The sequence below is a fragment of the Gossypium hirsutum genome, chromosome D04 (genome assembly GCF_007990345.1).
Source record: "Gossypium hirsutum isolate 1008001.06 chromosome D04, Gossypium_hirsutum_v2.1, whole genome shotgun sequence".
Taxonomy (NCBI): domain Eukaryota; kingdom Viridiplantae; phylum Streptophyta; class Magnoliopsida; order Malvales; family Malvaceae; genus Gossypium; species Gossypium hirsutum.
The window spans coordinates 7370187-7391093 of NC_053440.1; the positions used below are offsets into that span (position 1 = coordinate 7370187).

The 20907-nt window shown below is 35.1% G+C and overlaps 2 protein-coding genes across 5 annotated transcripts; one reads left to right on the top strand and one right to left on the bottom strand.

The window, feature by feature from the left end:
- The first annotated feature begins 3929 nt into the window (after positions 1-3929).
- Positions 3930-11073, top strand: LOC107934355 (chaperone protein ClpB3, chloroplastic). The gene is made up of 10 exons (XM_041091858.1): positions 3930-4476; positions 4898-5116; positions 5457-5694; positions 6269-6464; positions 6791-6845; positions 7019-7169; positions 7450-7758; positions 8001-8266; positions 8478-9401; positions 10071-11073. The coding sequence occupies exons 1-10, from the start codon at positions 4234-4236 to the stop codon at positions 10398-10400; spliced, it is 2931 nt and encodes a 976-aa protein (XP_040947792.1). The 5' UTR covers positions 3930-4233; the 3' UTR covers positions 10401-11073.
- Positions 11074-11951: 878 nt separating this feature from the next.
- Positions 11952-15004, bottom strand: LOC107934349 (EID1-like F-box protein 2). Of its 4 annotated transcripts, none has more exons than XM_041091859.1 (5): positions 14820-14994; positions 14667-14728; positions 13767-13920; positions 12729-13530; positions 11952-12228 (listed from the first exon to the last, which is right to left on the bottom strand). In XM_041091859.1, exon 4 carries the CDS (start codon positions 13492-13494, stop codon positions 12748-12750), a length of 747 nt encoding a protein of 248 aa, XP_040947793.1. In that variant the 5' UTR covers positions 13495-13530; positions 13767-13920; positions 14667-14728; positions 14820-14994; the 3' UTR covers positions 11952-12228; positions 12729-12747. The 4 variants fall into 4 exon arrangements, with proteins under 4 accessions (XP_040947793.1, XP_016722251.1, XP_016722250.1 ...); XM_016866762.2 differs by having other exon boundaries at positions 11952-12272; positions 14820-14992; XM_016866761.2 differs by lacking the exon at positions 13767-13920 and having other exon boundaries at positions 11952-12272; positions 14820-15004.
- Between the last annotated feature and the right edge of the window lie 5903 nt (positions 15005-20907).

The window sequence follows — 20907 nt, forward strand, 5'->3', positions numbered from 1 at the left end:
AATTTGGCATCAGTACCTAGCTAGGGTATTGATACTTGTTCTAGAATTTTGAATATTTTATAATTTGGTCCTATTTCATGCTCGACTCAACAAATAAGCTTTCGTAAACTCGATTAAGGCTCGGGTTTAATTGTGTATCATAGCGTGTATGTATTTGTGACATTATTGAATGTATTAATGATTGAATTACAGTGTATTTGACGGTAGTTGCTCAGGAAATGAATGTGATATCCTGTTGCTTGGACCCGGTGATCTGGTCAGGTAAGAAGGTGTTACATCTCGCATCTTATGCGAACCACAACATAAGAAGCACTTTACTAGTTCCTCTGATTTGTTGTTGGGCTTCAACTTCCCATAATGTGGTTTCTCATTACCACCATTATCGTTATTGACCTATCTTTCTTCATCTCTCCCACCATTGCCTTTCTTCTTAGGCTTGGAAGACTCAAACTTATCTTTTCTCAAAACAAGCTCAATAAGGACTCCACTATAATCATGGTTTTGGTAAGTTCTTTGACCACTCAACGTTGCAACTCTTACTTTGCCCAAGGCTTCAGCCTATTCGTAAAGGAGAAAATGCCTCATTCTCACCCAAATCGAAAATCTGGAGCATCACTTCACTAAAATCTTACACATACTCCCTAATTGTGCCTTGTTCCGTAAACCAACACAACTTAGCCCAAGCCTCACCCTCACCACGAGCCTCACCCTCACCATACTCTAGGTAAAATTGCCCCTTAAATTCTCTTTGGAACACCTCCCAAGTCCCAATTGCGGCTCTACATTGTTTCTCATTTGTAGACCTATGACGCCACCAAAAAAGAGCAAAATCAATAAAATACATAATAACAATATTTACCTTAGTGGCATTACCCATGATGCCTCTGACACGGAAGTATTGCTCTATTACTCACAAGAAGTTGTCCACATCTCTTGCGGACTTCGTCCTCGTAACCTCTTTCAGCTTAGGGACATCCATCTTAGGCTTGGGTGTCTCAACTAACACCTCATTACCCAAAGTAGCTTTGCAGATAACGAGTTTCACCTTGAGCTCCTCAATCTATTCCTTTAAGGCCAACACCACAACCTTGAAAGCATCATCTTTCTCTGTCAACTAATCCACAATGGACTTGAGCACCCCTTGCATCGCTTCTACATTAAAACCGAGATTCTCCACCACATATTCCTTGAGCTGCTCTTTCATCAAGTCCAACTCATAGATGCGTCTCTCAACTACCTTGAGCGTTTCCTTCACAAACTCATGGATTCCTCGAGATTGACCACTCGACTTTCCAAAGCCTACAGCATATCCTTCAATTTGCTAGCTTTCTTGCCCCTTCCACGGGTCTCCCTAGCCTCAATCTACTTGTCTACTCTTTTTGTCATCTCAACTGACGCCTTACTAAACATTGACTTCGATACCAACTGTCATGGGATTAGAACTTAAGTCTCGCAAACCGTACGGCCTTAGGCAAGTTCTTCACTTCAAATCCGTCTAAGTCAGCCTATCTATCGAAAGTGAGAATTCTTCAAAGAAAATTCTCTAAGGCACCGAAACAAAGTAAAAACAACCTTAAAAGACAAAGGAACTTGAATCGAATAGACAAGCCACAAGAAAGCATACAAACAAGGTGTTTGAATTAATACTCTCAAATATATTCAATAACTACGAATGAAATAATACAAATAAGGGGGGAAGACCTCTATTTACAGTTGAGCTCCCTTAGATCCAATAAGTACAATTTAAATTACATCAATGGTTAAGATTAAAACCTATCTACAAGATGAGAGTCCTAAGGGATTTAAACTCTATGCAATCTTATCCCTTAGGATTTACAATATTTGCCCTGGTAACTCTAGTTTTATTGGAGTGTTTCACTGGGCCACCAATGCTTCAAGTAGATGGGTTTCCCTATACGTTCCACGAATCGGGCCAATTCAAGTGGGTTAAATAAGTCTCATTTAATTAGTTGACCTCCTTGGGACATTTTGTGTGCATTTATCACAAGTTTCGATCTATGGCCCGTGATACTTTCACTTGATTGCTTTATTTCTATGTAGGTTGTTTATTGACTTTGGTTTGCTTTGTACCACTTGCCTTACCCCCAGCCCCCAAGTTGACTAGAGATTTTGTTATTGGATGAAAAGTTGGCAAGAAATCATGGAATTATATTGCATTGATTAGAGACCATGGAAACATATCAAGGACTGATTATAAAATAATTGAGAGAATTGTGGGCGTGAACTACTAGCATTATAAATAAGTGACATGGTTGCATAAAAATATAAGAAATATTGTCTTTCTTCATTAGTCTCATTGGTGCTTTCATTGCCGTTCCGCCATAACCACCATGCCCTCACCTCAACAAAATATTCGAAGTGTTGTAGGAACTTTTGCTTCTCGGATACAAGACCTCAAATCTACCTTAGAAACCAATTTTGAGACCAAGTACATAGAACTCGTCTTTGACGTTCATGACCATCAATTCTCCATTCAAACTAACCCAACCACTGCCCCCCCCCCCCCCGCCCCCAAATAAATCACACAAATTCCTTATTAGCTTATTCCATAGATCTAACCTTTTGAATTGGCTTTTTCAACATAATATTATTCTATTCCACCAAATCAAACACTATTCATGGTTGTCTTTTATATTACAGGACAAGGTATAAATGGATGCATAAAAATAACCAGCTTCATGTATTGGATTCTTTCACGCAAGCCCTCCAACTGCCAACCTATGCCAAGCACCAAGCCACCTTACTGATGAACATTTGCTTAACTGCTTCATCTCTCGGGTCCTTTTTTCTTTTCTTTTGCAAGCTGATGACGAATCTCAAACATTCAATGACACATAACGCTATGTCATAACATCCCTTTAGATGTTAGTTTGAGTATTGAATGGCTCTCAGGATGTAGACCAATTATTTCAGATTTTTTAGCTCTCTACCTAACCTTACACTATCAAGGTACGTTTATTACCATTGTTGGTGAGCAACCTTTCAAGCCTTTTCTCCTTTCTTTTAGTCAGTTTTGTGGCCGAAACAACAACATCCAGACACCCCACTAATACTTACTAAGAACATTCAAAACAGTATTTAACATACCCTATGGCCTTCCCATCCCCACCTTATTCACCCTTTCTTATTTATACTAACCAATAGACTCTCAAACAAGTCATGCCCCTGATTTATCAAATCGATTATTAACTTAACCCATACTTCATCACTTAAAAAGACAGAAATCAAAGCTAACAGTAGGGGTTTCCAATCTTACGGCTTTACGCAACAATTGATAAAAAAGAGTTAAATTGGAATATTTTATTTGACTACCTTTTTCTCATTCGTACTTAAGAGTAAAACTTTTACTATACTTTTCATTTCTTGGATCATGTACCGCCTTATTGGGCTTCTCAACCAATATGTTTCCTAAGTTAAATTTTGGGTAAACTATAAAAATAGTCACTTTTGTTTAACTTATATTATATTTTAGTCATTTATGTTTCCATTTACATTATCGTTTTATTACGAAATGGTCACTTTGCCGTTAAGTTTCGTTACCTCCCTAACGACGGTCCTATGTGGCAGTCTAAATTAAATTTATTTAATTAAAAACCTATTTTCATCTTAACAACTAGACATTCAAGTTGACATTTAAAACCTATTTAGATTATCACGTAGGATTGTCGTTAAGAAGATAACAGAGTTTAAGAGCAGAGTGACCACTTCGTAATAAAACAATAACGTAAATGACTCAAACGTAATATTTCAAATATAAATGGCTAAATATAATCTAAGAAAAATAAAAGCGAATATTTTGTAATTTACCCTTAAATTTTGTAAAGAAGAAGACAAAAAAAAATCGAAATTACTGAATTTTCCATCAGAATCCACGTGTATGAACATAAAGGAATTCCGATGTTTTCGCGACACTTCACGAAGTCTCTCCGCCTAAACCTCTGAACAAATCAAATCCCCGACGGACTCCTTTTTTCCTCACTGATCGTCACTAAAACAATAACACACTACGTTACTATTTTTTGAAAAACAAACATAAAAGATAAACGAGAAACTCCGAGAAAAAAGCCGCGAGACAACAACAGGAAAAGGAAGAGACCTATTCACCCTTTTCTTTTCTTTTTCATTTTTTCCCTTATTCTCACGCAAACCCATCTTCGGTTTTTTGGTATTTCATTGTGATCACACTTCCCTTTCTGAAACCTTGGACCGACAATGGCTGCTGCTTCTTCTTCTGTGGCGTCGCTTAGTGGCGTCAGTTTATGCGCTACACGTTCCTTTTCTAATAAAAACAATCTCTTTTCGTTACACCCATGCATTTCTTTGAGCTTCCCTTCAAAACCCAACTCCTTAAAATCCTTTAAACCGCTTCACTTAAGGAAAAATGGGGTTCTCGACAAGTTTTCCAGGACTTCTTCAAGACCTTTTGTTGTTCGTTGTGAAGCTTCAGCGGGAAGGGTGAGTTTTGTTAAGTATTTTGATGGTTTTCGTTGCATCGACTGAAGGTGTTTCGTTAGATGGTACTTTCATCGATTTATTTGCCAACCCAAAAGAAAGAAAGTTCTGTAAACTCTCTTTTAATGCATTTATTTTTGTTGATGTTTCGGTGATTGGATATCTATTGATTAAGAGTTGTCTCTTTAGTGATTTTATTGGTTCAGTGCTAATATTGTGTTGGATTAAGCAAATTCTGCTGATTTATGAATTTGAATTTTGCTCTTTTGCTACCTTATTTCGGCAATGATCTTATCAAGTGTTTTTATACTTATAGAGCATTGAAAGTTTTGATCTTGTATGATGTGAAGTAGGTTTTTTTTTTTTAAATGTCATTTTCTTTTGAGATTGTTTATTGAGTGGGGGTAGGGATGTTATGACACAGATTACTCAACAAGAGTTCACAGAAATGGCCTGGCAAGCTATTGTTTCTTCTCCAGATGTGGCTAGAGAGAACAAGCATCAAATTGTGGAAACAGAACACTTGATGAAGGCTCTCTTGGAGCAGAAGAATGGTCTTGCTCGTAGGATATTTGCTAAAGTCGGAGTTGACAATACTCGCCTTCTTGAGGCTACTGACAAGTTCATTCAACGGCAGCCGAAGGTGACCCCTACTACATTCTGATATAGTCTTTTCCATGTTCTGTACAATGCCTTCAGTCCTTCAACATTGATATTAATTCTCTACTCTTGTTTATTTGTGGTGCATTTGTTTACATGCAATTCAACTTGGATGCATTGTTTGCCGCTATGGCTCATCACAGTATTGTTTTACTAAAGCTGATTGGTGAAAACTTTTAGCTTCTTGAGAATATATGCAAGTGCAAATTTTGATTCTTTTTATGTGAAAATATATTTTTAAATTATGTTAACTGTGTTCCCTCTTTGGATTACAAAGTCTTGTATCCTGATTATAGCTCTTCTATGCTGTTAAATCGTACTAGGTTTTGGGTGAATCAGCTGGTTCAATGTTAGGACGCGATTTGGAAGCTCTAATCCAACGTGCTAGGGAGTACAAGAAGGATTATGGGGATTCGTTTGTTTCTGTTGAGCATTTGGTTCTTGGATTTACACAAGATCAACGTTTTGGGAAGCAGTTGTTCACAGATTTCCAGATATCTGATCAATCTTTGAAATCTGCAGTGGAATCCATTAGGGGACGTCAGTCAGTTATTGACCAAGGTAATGGAATTTTCTTTGATATTACTTTCTTGGATTTACTTGGTTCAATGAAATTGGCACATGCAAAATATAGAGGTTTATGTGAGTTGTAGAGAATGCAGCATTTTCTCCTTCCTTGATTGAGGCCATATATTACCTTTTTTTTGTTAGTACTTGTATTGGTGTCTTTTCTTTATCTGAAGTTACTGCTGTTTACTTCTGTTAACCACTTGTTCAATTTGGTGGCGTGGATAAAGACAGGTTTGATGTAAGAGGGCAAAAACTGGTCTGATGTTCATTAAGGTTTCTGATTACAAAGTTGAAACAGCCGTTTGATTAATAAACTGGTGGAACAATTGTTGTAATATTTACTTGTGTGGTTGGCTTTTGCTTGATAAAAATATTTGGTTCTTTCTAGTCTGCTATTTTCCAGGCATCATTTTCTGTGGATTATAGCTTAACTTATGCTCCTTGTCATAATCTTGCTTCTCAAGGCTTCAGTATATTTTGTTGTAGTTTTTGTGGGGGGTTTTACTTCAATGATGTATTTTCTGTTCGCTTCACTTTTTGTTTGACAATGTGAGTTTGACTATAGATCCTGAAGGAAAATATGAAGCATTGGAGAAGTATGGGAAAGATTTAACAGCAATGGCGAGAGAAGGAAAGCTTGACCCAGTGATAGGAAGAGATGATGAAATACGCAGGTGCATCCAGATCCTCTCTAGGAGAACCAAGAACAATCCTGTGCTGATTGGTGAACCAGGTGTCGGAAAAACTGCAATCTCCGAGGGGTAAGCATTAAGCTCTTAGGTTTTGCTTCATGCATGGTCATTTAAATAGTCCTGCAAGTAAACTGGATAATTAATGTTTCAAAAATATTCTTTGTTTTAAATTCCTGGGTTATCAGAATAGTTCCACGGTATATTGCTAACTTTCAACATTATGAACTTTTGGTACCCTTGTTATTAACTTAGGCCTCAGTTTTATTATGTTGTGCTTGTTTTTATATGTGCTCCTGTTTTAGGTTGGCAACTAGTTTGCTGTATCTAGCTTCCTCGCAAGTAATGTTAGCTTAATGACCATGTTATCTAAGTGAACTGACCGTGTCTTTTAATAGGCTTGCCCAGAGAATTGTGGCAGGGGATGTTCCTCAAGCTTTGACAGATCGTAAGGTGTGTGCCATCCTTGAAGTTAATTAGCATTTTTTCCCATGAAAAACCAAATGTTGCTTTTCTTTTTTCGGATGTGTGATGGTGGTGTGTGCTAGAGTGACATGTTGCTACAATATCCTGGCCAATGATCAAATTGTGGATGCTGATTGAATCCGGTTTCTCCTTCTGTACAGCTTGTATCCCTTGACATGGGTGCACTCATAGCTGGGGCTAAATATCGGGGAGAATTTGAGGACAGACTAAAGGCAGTGCTTAAGGAAGTAACTGAATCAGATGGCCAAATTATCCTCTTCATTGATGAGATTCACACGGTTGTGGGGGCAGGTAATGTTTTGTTATGTTTCTAGTTTATATAGGTTGATTGTCTGATATCCGTAAAGCAATAGGCTTTCCATCTGTTTTGTTGGTGTTTATGGGGTTACATCAGTTTGTGAAAATTTAGCCTTTCTACCGGATTGGAGATAATTGTTCTGTATGGAATTATATGTGTTTCCTTCCTGATAAAATTCTAAATCGAATTATATGTTTCTTTCCCAATAAAATTCTAAGGTTAATAGACTGATAACACCTTATTTGTTTTCTGTTGCAATGATCACTGTTTCAGGTGCCACAAATGGTGCGATGGATGCAGGCAATCTTCTGAAGCCTATGCTTGGTCGGGGAGAACTGCGATGCATCGGGGCAACAACACTGGATGAATATCGTAAATACATTGAAAAAGATCCTGCTCTGGAGCGTCGTTTTCAGCAGGTTTATGTTGGTCAGCCATCAGTGGAAGATACAGTTTCTATACTCCGGGGACTTCGTGAGAGATATGAGCTGCATCATGGAGTCCGTGTTTCTGACAGTGCACTTGTGGAAGCTGCAATCTTGTCTGACCGTTATATCAGTGGTCGATTTTTACCTGACAAAGGTAACAACTGGAATTGGTGATCCATCATGCAAGATGCAACCTGCTACTACAAAATTCTATTAATTAACGGATTATCATGCAATACTCAAATTATTTGCAACTGGCTGCTAACCAACTTAACTGTCTTTTTATGTTGTCTATTTCCCCAGTATAGGATGGTAGTTAGGTTTAAGACAATTGGATGCCCTGGTTTCTTAATCATCTTAAATGTGTGCTGACTACTATGTGGTTTCTAATTGCAGCTATTGACCTAGTTGATGAAGCAGCTGCTAAATTGAAAATGGAAATCACTTCAAAACCCACTGCCCTCGATGAGATTAATCGTTCTGTATTGAAGCTGGAGATGGAGAGACTCTCTCTCACAAATGATACTGACAAAGCTTCGAGAGATAGACTGAGCCGCCTTGAGTCTGAGTTATCCCTCTTAAAGAAGAGACAGGCTGCGTTGACTGAGCAATGGGAGCATGAGAAGACTGTCATGGCACGCATTCAGTCAATCAAGGAAGAAGTATGCTAGTATTATCTTAAAATTACTCTAGAAACTTTATTTTCTGCCATCACATTTTTTCATTTTACATCTGCAAGTGAAGACTGCATCTTTGATTGTTCCCTGACTTTCCCCCTACTAACGGTAATTTAGAAGCCAGACAGGGGTGACCTTTATTTTATATCAATTCAAGACAAAAGGACGTAATTTGCTAACTGTTTTAATTATACAGATTGACAGGGTAAATGTGGAGATCCAGCAGGCTGAGCGGGAGTATGATCTCAATCGTGCTGCTGAGCTGAAATACGGGAGCTTGAACTCTTTGCAGCGTCAACTTGCTGATGCTGAAAATGAATTAGATGAATACATGAAATCCGGAAAATCCATGCTGAGAGAAGAAGTTACAGGGAATGATATTGCTGAAGTCGTTAGTAAATGGACTGGCATACCAGTTTCCAAGCTTCAACAATCTGAGAAGGAAAAATTATTACATTTGGAGGAAGTATTGCATAAACGTGTTGTGGGTCAAGATCCTGCAGTTAGATCTGTAGCTGAGGCTATTCAACGATCTCGAGCTGGTCTCTCGGACCCCCGTCGTCCAATTGCCAGTTTCATGTTTATGGGCCCAACTGGTGTAGGGAAAACTGAACTTGCAAAGGCCCTTGCGTCCTACTTGTTTAATACTGAAGAAGCCCTTGTCCGAATTGATATGAGTGAGTATATGGAAAAACATGCAGTTTCAAGACTTATAGGTGCTCCACCCGGTTATGTGGGGTATGAAGAAGGAGGACAGTTGACAGAGATTGTTCGCCGGAGGCCATATGCTATAATTCTTTTTGATGAGATAGAGAAAGCCCATGGTGATGTGTTTAATGTTTTCCTTCAAATATTGGATGATGGGAGAGTCACTGATTCTCAGGGTCGGACTGTGAGCTTTACCAACACTGTTATCATTATGACTTCAAATGTGGGTTCACAATACATTCTTAACTCAGATGAGGACACTCCTAAAAATATAGCTTATGGAACTATCAAGCAGAGGGTGATGGAGGCTGCAAGAGCAGTTTTTCGACCTGAGTTCATGAATCGTGTTGATGAGTATATAGTGTTCCAGCCTTTGGACCGCGAAGAAATAAGCAGTATTGTGAGATTACAGGTGAGTTGCTCTGATGACTGTCTTTTGGCATAATTGCTTGCATGTACATTTACTTGATGCGGATTCTATTATAATGGAATGAAAGATTCCGAATCCTCAACCATGTCATATCCATCATAGGAAGTGATAAGGATATTAATGACATTTTTTAACTATAAAAATAATCTCTAAAGATATACTACTACAACAATAGTAAATGGTTAACTAAAAAACTCTAGTCTACAGTTATCCTATGATGCTGCAAATGGTCCTTTTAAGAATGAGTCGGTAGTTTGGTTGGCCATCCATGAATCTGATATTGCTTGGTTGTGGTTTCCTTCTATAGACTAGATTTTGATTCAGCAAGTTACGAAACGTGCTCTTTATTTTTTATTATTTTCTTTTAAATGATCAAAATTTATGGTCTTAGGTAGATCTCACTCAATAGATCATTAAACCCATTTTTGACATATATTTGGACATAGGTATAAGGATATGATCCTCTAAGGACTCTACAAATATATGAAAACCTTGAAATTTTAAATATATGTATGTTGGACAAATACTGGAGCCTGAATACCATAGGATCTCTACTGTGGTTGCAAGAGATACAAATCCCTATCATGTTGCCAAGCTCACGTTTCTCTTCTCGTTTGTCACTCCATTGCCTTTTCTGTGTTTGTTTTACAGCTGGAACGTGTGCAAAAGAGGATTTCAGATAAGAAAATAAAACTTCAGATCACGGATGCTGCTGTTCAGCTTCTTGGTAATCTTGGTTACGATCCAAACTATGGTGCTAGACCAGTAAAAAGAGTGATTCAACAGAATGTTGAAAATGAACTTGCCAAGGGCATCTTGAGAGGGGAGTTCAAAGATGAGGATACCATCTTGGTAGACACCGAGCAAACGGCAGTTCCAAATGGCCCAATCCCCCAGCAAAAGCTAGTCTTCAAGAGACTCAATGGTGATTTGGATACTCAAGCAACAGGTAGTCAAGAAGCTTTATCAAAGATTGTCTGAGAGTTGCTCTTTAAAGTTTTTACCAAATTAATATAGGTTTTACACAATTTTGAGCAAAGGAAATACCTCAGCTCACTTTAGAATCTCTCGCATATTGTATACGACATCTTTTTTAAAGTTTTACCGACGATTCAGTGCGTCACAAATAGGTGCTCGTGGCTCTCAATATTTTCTTTGCTTACCTAAGTCCACTCTGGCTCCCCAATGTCCCAGTTCCAAGATGACAAATACAAGAACTCCCATAAGTATTCTTCCAGTGACATGAAGTAAAATTTCAAAGGTTGGAATGGATAGGAACTGCCAAATCTAAAGAGTAATGGGCAGTGAGCCCTGCTGCCAGATTGCCATGCCATAGCATATGATGACAGTGATAATTGATGGGCATGCACATGGATAATGAATTTAATTCATGATATTCTCTAATATTTCAAACAGGCAGAGAACATGCCAGAAAGGGATAAAATTGATTTTTAGCACTATATCCTACATTTGGTGTATGCAGTATAAGGTATTTCAAAAGAAATTACGAAAGCATGGGCAACAGCTTAGACTCCTTCAGTCTGAGTGCATATGAACCAGGCTAGGTGAGGTTTAGGTTAACACCATTTATATTTACAAATTACTAACTTCATTTGCAAATTGTCATATTTATATTGACATGGCTTTAACCTCACCTATATTTGTATTCTAATATTATTCTTTTAATTATTGTATAGATAATATAACATATAAAACTGAAAAGAGGTCAAGCCATATCTAGCAAGCTTTCGAGTTTAGGTAAGTAACTTAGAAAAATAAAATAAAACTAACTTTAATCACTTGAAATTTGAACAGAAGCTTAATTGGTCAGTTCATGTGACCATCAAAGCTTGAAAATAATCCTCCTCTCAATGCTCACCATTGGCAACTTGGTTGCTCTCCCAAATGACTATCTTTATATGCAGTGTGTACAAACATATCAAGTATTTTGATCCCGATATACTGATTTATCCCAATTATAACATATGGAAGATTACTTAAAACATAATATTTACACGAGAATCTCAGTCAATGAGTAAATTTGATGTCAGTTCGAATTTAAGTACTTCAATTCTGTGTTATCACCCCTTGGCATCTAGCATTTTGGCAAAAAGGAAAAGCACAAGCAGTGAATGTATGTAACAGGAACGATGAAATCTTATAAAAATAGGATTCAGAGGTACCCTTTTTGAAGGTATCATAAAAGATGGTGAATGAATGTAACAGATAGGAACAAGGACCTCGTCAAAAATCAGATTCGGAGATACCCTTTTCAGAGGTCAATGGAAAACAAGCTTCAAGGAACGATGAAATCTTATAAAAATAGGATTCAGAGGTACCCTTTTTGAAGGTATCATAAAAGATGGTGAATGAATGTAACAGATAGGAACAAGGACCTCGTCAAAAATCAGATTCGGAGATACCCTTTTCAGAGGTCAATGGAAAACAAGCTTCAAAACCAGGATGATTTTTCTTAAAGAAAAGCAAGTAAACAGAGTGAATGAATGACCTAAACAACAACTTCATGAACTATTGGAGAAGCCAATCATCTATTCAAACATATATGACCCATACATAAATGTACAAAGTACGGGATATTACACGTTTCACACTGACCATCATTAGAACAATGTATAATTGAAAAAAGCAAATGGTTAGCAATAGCTTCTAACCCTTCTAGAGAACACTTGGTGAGGGCTTTAGACAAAGCGGCAAAACACCAGAGAGAGGAGCCCGAGTTATGATGGTTGATTTCAGGTTCAGAGAACCAAGGTTAGTGCTGTCCATCTTGTCTCCACACCATCTATATCTGATCCACCAGGAGATCAATCCACACATGAGATGACAAACAAACTGCAAAGAACATGATATACTTAGATGTAGGCATGTTTTGTCAGTTAAGAACTCACACAAACTCCCAAGAAAATATTATTAACCACATGTCCACATCATACACATGCTGGTTATGCATCGGAAAGGGTATTTTATGTAATTTTAGCAAAAATTGAATTAAGCTCACTAAGGAAGTACATTTGCGCCAGGGAATTCGATGGAGAAAAAGAAGGGTCTTATGGTTCTTCCCTTACAGTATGAATAGACTGTCAACTATCTTTCTCATATTCAAGAAATAAAAGATGTAGGTAGCATTAAGGATGATGTACTCTAAAAATCATGGGAAATGTCTACCCAGGGCAACCAAAAACGGGTAATTTGCGCTTGAACTAACCATAAATAATCACTTCCAATTATCTCAAAAGTTTTAACCCCCTTCCTTTCTGATAAAATATGAATTCTAACTACATGAATTACCTGGCTTGCATTCAAATTATCACTCTGATTCAGATGCCTCTTCAGAATCAGACAATGGCAAAAGGGTGCAGATGCCAAGCATATGACCATTAAGGCACACGTAATACTCGATACAATCCTCATAAGCACCCAACCTACAGCTTGCACTTTGCGGTATCATCTTAGCTTGCAGCATGTCCCACAACTTTGCCTTACAATAAGGGCAAACTGCTGTTGGATGAAGCTTGGCTGCCCTGTCAATCAACATCTTCCGAACCTTGGACACCAAGAATGACTTGAAAACTCCTCGGAAAAATCCCACATCACCCTCGTCCCCTTGGTCCAGATGTTCACAAGGGTCAGACACATATAAAATATCAGTCCGGCATTGTGGTAAAAGGAAGCTCTTCCCTGAGGTCCTAGAGAACCTGGTCCTGTAAACAAAATGACCAGGGATCTGAACACTATTGAACAAGCGACCACCGCTACAACCTGAACAATAGATAAGCAGTTTTCCAAGGGCTCTCCAGTTCCCATCAACACTGTGACTTCCACTAGATTGCAGATCAAGCATCATCTTTGGGGCCCTTGTTTTGCAGAATTCTTTCCATAGTACTCTCTTGGCAAGATCATCAAACCATTTGCATACGCATGAAAGAGTCGCAATCAACTTCGGATTCCAGTTGAGTTGTTGAAACACTAAGAAGATCACATCTTCACTTAGATGACCCTTTGTGCATTGACAACTAGACGAGTGTATACAACGATACTGCTTTGTTAGGATCATTGTCCCCACCAGCGAAAGAAACAATGATCCTATTTCCTGGTTAAGCAAGCCAACAAAAATCACAATTACACACCACGATTTAGTATCTTGGAGTTGAATATCCAGTTTATGAACCAGATAACTTGGCATAAGCTGTAAATCCGAGATGGAGACTAACAGCATAATGAAAGAGCAAAAATTAAAGACTTAAAAACTAAAAGCTAAAAGTCCAAAATTATTTTCTCGGAACAAAATCAAGCAAAGAAGACTAAGGTTTCATTGTAAATTCATGCCTTAAGACCAATTCTAGCTGAGCTGCTTAGGCAGCAGTTCCCAGGAAACCCAGGGGGGTGGATCTACAGATGGCTTTCAATTCTAATTTCAGATCAAGAATATAGTTTCCCACGCCCGAAAAGAAAAATAGGATGTCTGAGTTCGATCCATAATCTGCAATATGGTGGATTAAATTACATTTGAACTCCAAGATTTTTCATTTTTCTACAAAGATACCATAACAGCATCGACGAGAGTTCTCAAAGCTAGATTTCAACAATGAATGAAAAACAATATATTATCTTAATTGCATGTCAAATGTAACTCTAAACAGGTTGGATGCTCCAATAAAAGAAAGTTAAATCAATAAGCTAGTTTGAGGTCCCATCAAAGGGTGGGGAAACCCGAAACACAGAAATACAATGTACCATCTAAGAAGGGGAATGAATTTTTGGAGAATCATACTTTTATTAAATTAGAATTTCGATTTTAACTTCAAAATTCCTCATACTTCACAATCAATCACAACATTTATACATATTTCCATATTAGCCAAAGCAGTTCTTTACTTTATAGCAAAGTCACTTAATTTTCTTCTCAACGAAACTTAATTAGATTCTTAGATGAACAAGATAATATAAAGAACTTAATTTATTCTACCAATGCATGACATTAATTTATCAAAGCTCAGATCCAAAGGTAAAACACACTTAAAAAACAAAACCATTTTACCAATTCAACTCAAATGCTTAACCCAAACAAAACCCACTTCAAGTCTTCACTAAATTCTCCAAAACCCACATTATAAATTAAGAAACAAAAACCCCTCAAGAACTAAGCCCATTACAAATTAAACAAAACTTCAGCAAAAATTAAAAAAAGGCAACAAAAAGTTATGAGATCAAAGCCAAAACTCTCACCTTCACCTTGAAAGAATCTTTCTTTACATAGTTTTAGACCTTTAAAAATAGAGAGAAATACGCTGCAAAAAAAATAAGAAAAATGAACAAAAAATAATTTAGGGTTTCCCTGCAAAAAAATGTCAAAAAATTCCCTTATAAAAAAAAGTTTACATGAGGAATTAAATCTGGGTTTCAACGTCAGCAGAAGGGTACTTCGGTAAACTAAAAATATCTTCTTCTTTTTTGTCACTGAAAAATTTCTCCAAAAGAAATCAAATTGCAGAGAAACGGTGATGAGAGAAGACTGAAGAAGAAGGAAAGAAAGACGCTTTGGGTTTTCATACACAAGAAAGAAAATTACAATATTAAATATTTTCAGAGAAATTAATCGTACAACTTGGCTTTCTTTCGCTCATCAATGACCAATTATATTAATCCACGTGTAGCCTAGAAAATCTAAATAGTTTTAGGTCGCCCGCTTATCACTACGTGGCGTCAATTCATTGGAGGTGGTTTAAGGGTTGGGACTTTCAGGGTTTTGAAAATTTAGCCCATAATTTTGTACTGTTAATTTGTTTTAATATTTTTGTGTTGGACCTAAAAACGTAAAATGACAAAGAAGTATTCTGTCCACAGAAAGATTCTTAACCAGTCATGTTCTGCCACGTAGAAATATCGAATTCTTGGAAGTAAAAATGATTGTGTGTTACTTAGGTGGCATCTCCCAATTGGCTGTTTTCATTGTACGAAATTTGAAGGGTTCTTTTGTTGATCTTTGCCTTTCTTTTTCTCAATTTTTTAAAAAGCAATTTTCTTTTTACAAGTTGATTGAATGATAATAAAATATATGACGTCACGTCTTTGGCTTTTTCCTGCAAATGTTGTGAATTTCTTCTTTCTTTTTTCTTAAATACGACAAACTATTTAATTTTCATTTTGAAAATTTAACATTGTTATAAAATAAAAGATGAGTTTATGATTTTTGTTTTTTTTTTTCAATATGATAATTATATGTTACAAAAATTATACAATTTAGTATTCGAAGGTAGATGTGTTAACTTTTTAGCCTTTAATTCGAGTTTTAGGAATAATTTGATAAATATTTATAATTAAGCAATTACTGCAAGCAAACTGTATTTAACAAATTAAAGACAAAGTTAAATAGATTCATAATTAACACTAAATTTATTTTATTAAAAAAAATCATAAAAGTCCGAACTCGATAATATTAGCAATTAACTTCTATCAAATTAAATCTAAAACTCGAATTAAACACTAAAATGTTAACACCATTACATATGGGTACTAAAATATATAATTTTTATCAAATGCATCTACCATATTGAAAACAAATACAGGTGTATTATTTACTCACCAACTCGATGCTTATAATTCTTCTCCAAAATTTATATCTGTTAGAGATCGACCCGATTAAATAAGGAACAAGTAAAATAGCAGAAGAAATTGAGAAATTGAACACACAAATTTAACGTGAAAAAACTCCTCCAAATAGGATAAAAAAACCACGGGCAAAGATAATTTTATTATAATAGCAAAAGAACGAAGAGTACAAAAGATGGAGATAAAAACTAAATCTCAAAAACCCGAAAACAAAAACGTAAACACAAAATTCTCTAAATGTGTTATGAGTTCTAATCTCTAATGGGTGTGTTTTCTAAGGTTGTAAAAAATCCTATTTATAGGCTAAATTTATATGTCAAATAATAATAAAATAATCTAAACTAATCAGTGTTTGATTGAAACAAATAAACAAAGTTTAACTAAAAGATTATTTCTCAAATTTGACTGAAATAGGAGTCATACTTAACAATATCGATAAACATTAAAAGTAGAAATAATATAAAATTATTTTCTTAAGACATCAAAGTCCTAGTAATAAAAATTACATTGAACTTTTTATCCTAATGAATACTCAATTATAATAAATATATTTATCACTCTTCATTGGATGTCCATTGATAGATAATATGTCTTTTTAAAATTTTATTAAGATAAAAATACTTTATAGAAAAATCTTAGTGAAGCAAAAGGAGTATACATATTTTTAATACGCATAGTATGCTGCTTTATTAGAAATCTTATCAAGGATGTCTAATGAAAAACAATATCAAGTAAAAAAAGAGTACAATGTGTACTTACTCGTCCTCATGACAATATCACAAAACAACCTTTCAATTTGTAACTTTAATGGGTTTGCTAAATATCTATTTACATTCTTGTGAAGATTGTGCATGTAGAAAGTTTGAGAGAAATACAATTCATTCGATTTCCTTTAATAATCTATATTCTTTTAGCTAAGGTATGCATATAGTATTATCTTCTAGCACAGTCAGTTGGATTTATGTTATTTGAAGATATACAATTCATAAAGTGTTATATTAGGTCATATGACCAAGATACAATAATGCTTCTATGGCACTAAGATATAGTACTTCTAGATCAACTAAGAGATGGTCCTTCTAGCAATCCTACAACCATTAGAGTAGGCAATGGATGCGCTTTATCCATATTGGACCATTTTAAAATCCTTTTGGTATATGTTAATTTATTGGCAAAAAATTCAAACATGTCTAATTTGCAAGTCGAGATGATATTTTGTTTTTTCAAAGTCCTTTTTTAGAATGGTTTACTATCATGTAATCTCTTTAAAGTTTCAACAATATTTAGCTAAACAAATACAATTACAATAAACCCTGATCTTGATCTTTCTATAAAAGCATATGGACACGTTGGATCATTTTATAATATTATTTCAACAATCATTCATTCAATCTATTATATCAATATGCCCATTTGGTTCAATATGTATAAACTTTTACACAATTGTTTTGAACATTTTCCCGATATTTCTATATGCTTCTAGCATTGTAAATTCTTCAAGATTTTAATATAAATTTCGTTATATAGTAATTCATATCAAAGGTTGTAAAAACAACCATTAGACGCATGCTTTTTTTTTCATGAGTTGCTAGATTAATGAGATATCTAAATATGATTGCATCTGCTACAAAATAATATTATATATTTTCGTAATCAATGTCAATACTTTGCAAAAATCCTGATTTTATAGTTGTATTTTATATATTAAAACTTCAGTTTTCTTACTTCATTTTTACAAAACAAACAATATGTACCCCACTGGATTTACATATTATGTGTTTGACTATTAGTTCAAAAACTTCACACTAAATTGTGTCTTTCCATTTTGATCAATCATTTTGATGTCTATATTCCTCAATAAATTTATATTCAACATCCTCAATTTCTTTTATTATTTCAACAATAACATTGTATGCAAAAATGTTGTCAACAACTTTTTCATTTCTGATTTCCTTTTTTTCTTGTAATGACATAACTTATTAAGATCTTTTCATTTTTATTTTTATTTTCATGTACATGAATCTTGTAACACCCCTTACCCGTGTTCTTTGCAGGAACAGAGTATGAGGTATTACTAGAACTCAAACACTTATAAAATTTTTTTTATAAAAATTTTGGCAGCATTTCTGCTTATTTTTACATAAAACCCCCTGCAAATTTTCAAAGACAATTTCAAACAACTTCAATATTTCCAACTAATTACAGTTATATGTTCAGACAAAATTTATCCATTAATAAACACCAACATATTAAACCGAACAATACTGAATATATACATATTTATACCACATTACACAAAGTCATCTATACATGTCATGTTTCCAAAGTATTAATTGCAAAATACCCAAAAAGTTAATGATAGTGTGGATGATTATCTGACGTCGTCCAAGTTCCGAGCTGATCGATGTCACTATAATCAAGGAAAAATAAAAACGAGTAAGCATATAGCTTAGTAAGTAAACATATGACCAATAAATAAATTCCTCACATGATTACATAGTAACATAATTTTAATCACACATAAATTTCATTGTTTGTTCAATTTCCAGCAAGCTGTTTTTCTGCGTCACGGTCACTAATTTATATTTATCTGGAGCTACAGGGCTCCAAATTGAGTTCCGTAAATTTTATCCGAAACTAGATTCATACACCTTTCCACCATAAAATTTTCAGAAGTTTTGGTTTGGCAAATTAGTATAGTTTATTCTCTAAAGATTCCCCTGTTTCACTATAATCACACATAAATTTCATTGTTTGTTCCATTTCCAGCAATCTGTTTTTCTGCATCACGGTCACTAATTTATATTTATCTGGAGCTACAGGGCTCCAAATTGAGTTCCGTAAATTTTACCCGAAACTAGATTCATATACCTTTCCACCATAAAATTTTTAGAAGTTTTGGTTTGGCAAATTAGTACAGTTTATTCTCTAAAGATTCTCCTGTTTCACTGCTCGACAGTTCTGACCTCTTCTTACTAAAATTTACTTAACTCCCTTTATAGAATTCAAAAAATGTTCTCGTTTGTTTATATTAAAAATAGACTCATTAAGGAATCCAAACATATAAATTTCAGGCCATAATTATTTTTTTTACAATTTATGGTGATTTTCCAAAGTTGGAACAGGGGATTTCGAAATCAATTCAACCCTGTCTCAATAAAATTCAAATATCCCCAAATATACAACTTTTTTGCTTGCTCTATTTCTTTCATATGAAAATAAACTCGTCCAGCTTTAATTCCATATATTATTCAACCTCTACTTCAAAACAGTTTTGTATTTAAATTGTTCTTTTGTATTTTTGATATTTCCTCCCATCTTACATATGGGTTGATTAAGTATCAAACCCAATATTCCTCCCATAAACTTGTCCACCATATATAAATATTCACCTTTCCAATTTCCTCCTTGAACACTCGGAATATTATCCGTTATCGGTGGATTCAACACTTAGCAACCACCAATGAGTCGAGGAATCAGCACTTAGCAACCCCTTTCACATTTAAGATACGGTGGGATCAGCACTTAGCAACCACCAATAATTCGGGGAATCAGCACTTAGCAACCCCTCGGGGGAATCAGCACTTAGCAACCACCAATGAGTCGGGGAATCAGCACTTAACAACCCCTTTCACATTTAAGATAGGGTGGAATCAGCACATAGCAACCACCAATGAATCGGAAAATCAGCACTTAGCAACCCCTTGGGGGAATCAGCACTTAGCAACCCCCTTTATATTCAATGTAATCCGGCCTATTCCGAGTGTTCAACCGGAAACCATGTTTTTCAACACTTTACCGCATTTCCCAACTTAACCACACTTTTAGAATCTTTGCCAAATATTTATTCTATGTTCAAATAAATCTCAACATATATCAAATAATATCAAAAATATGCATTATTTCACATGTTTACTTACCTCGGTGCAAAATATCGTAATTTTGCAATTTACTCCACTATCTTCTCTTTTCCCCGTTTGAGGTAGTCTTCTCGTCTTTTTTTATCTATAATAGCAAAATTAACTCATTTAATGTTCAAATTTAATAAAATAGTCCTCCACCCAACTTTTTGAAAAATTACAATTTTGCCCCCAAACTTTTGAATATTTACACTTTTGTCCCTAAGCTCGGAAATTAAATTTCATCTCTTATTCTTATGTTTTACAACATTCTGAACACTTTTCCCTTCTATAGCAATATAAAATTCTCACTCTAACACATACTTTTGAACATTAACTATTTTTACCGATTATGTCAATTTACCCGTTTTCGTTTAAAATCACTTAACAAAAGTTGTTTAACATAATTTCTAGCTTCATATTCCACCATAAGACAGCAAAATAAACACTTTTCACCGATGGGTATTTTTTCAAATATAAACCCTAGGTTAAATTATTGCTAGAATAAGCTAAATTAAGCTACCGGGACTCTAAAAACGTAAAGAACATTAAAACCGGGGCTTGGAATCACTTACTATTGAGCTTGGAAGCTTAAAAACCCTAAATATGGCTTCCCCCTTGTTGATTTTGTTCACCATGGAGAAGATGAGCGCATTTTTCCATCTTTTTCCCTTTTTAATTCTTTTTATTACTAAATGACTAAAATGCCCCCATTTAAAAAAAATCTATTTCACCCATTTCTTATGTCTATTTTTGTTCATAAATTAACTAATGGTCTAACTACCATATAAGGACCACCAATTTATAATTTCATAACAATTAGACACTTCTAACATGTAGAACTCAACTTTTTCACTTTTTACAATTTAGTCCTTTTGACTAAATTGAGTGCCCAAACGTCGAAATTTTCGAACGAAATTTTAAAAAAAAATTTTCGTGAAATTGTAGATCATAAAAAT

What these genes read in the sequence shown, in the direction of transcription:
- LOC107934355 (XM_041091858.1), top strand. Translation starts at nt 4,234, where the DNA reads ATGGCTGCTGCTTCTTCTTCTGTGGCGTCGCTTAGTGGCGTCAGTTTA. An exon ending in TCATTCAACGGCAGCCGAAG is followed by an intron (nt 5,117 to 5,456) that starts GTGACCCCTACT and finishes AAATCGTACTAG; the next exon opens with GTTTTGGGTGAATCAGCTGG. An exon ending in AAAACTGCAATCTCCGAGGG is followed by an intron (nt 6,465 to 6,790) that starts GTAAGCATTAAG and finishes GTCTTTTAATAG; the next exon opens with GCTTGCCCAGAGAATTGTGG.
- LOC107934349 (XM_016866761.2), bottom strand. Translation starts at nt 13,494, where the DNA reads ATGATCCTAACAAAGCAGTATCGTTGTATACACTCGTCTAGTTGTCAA.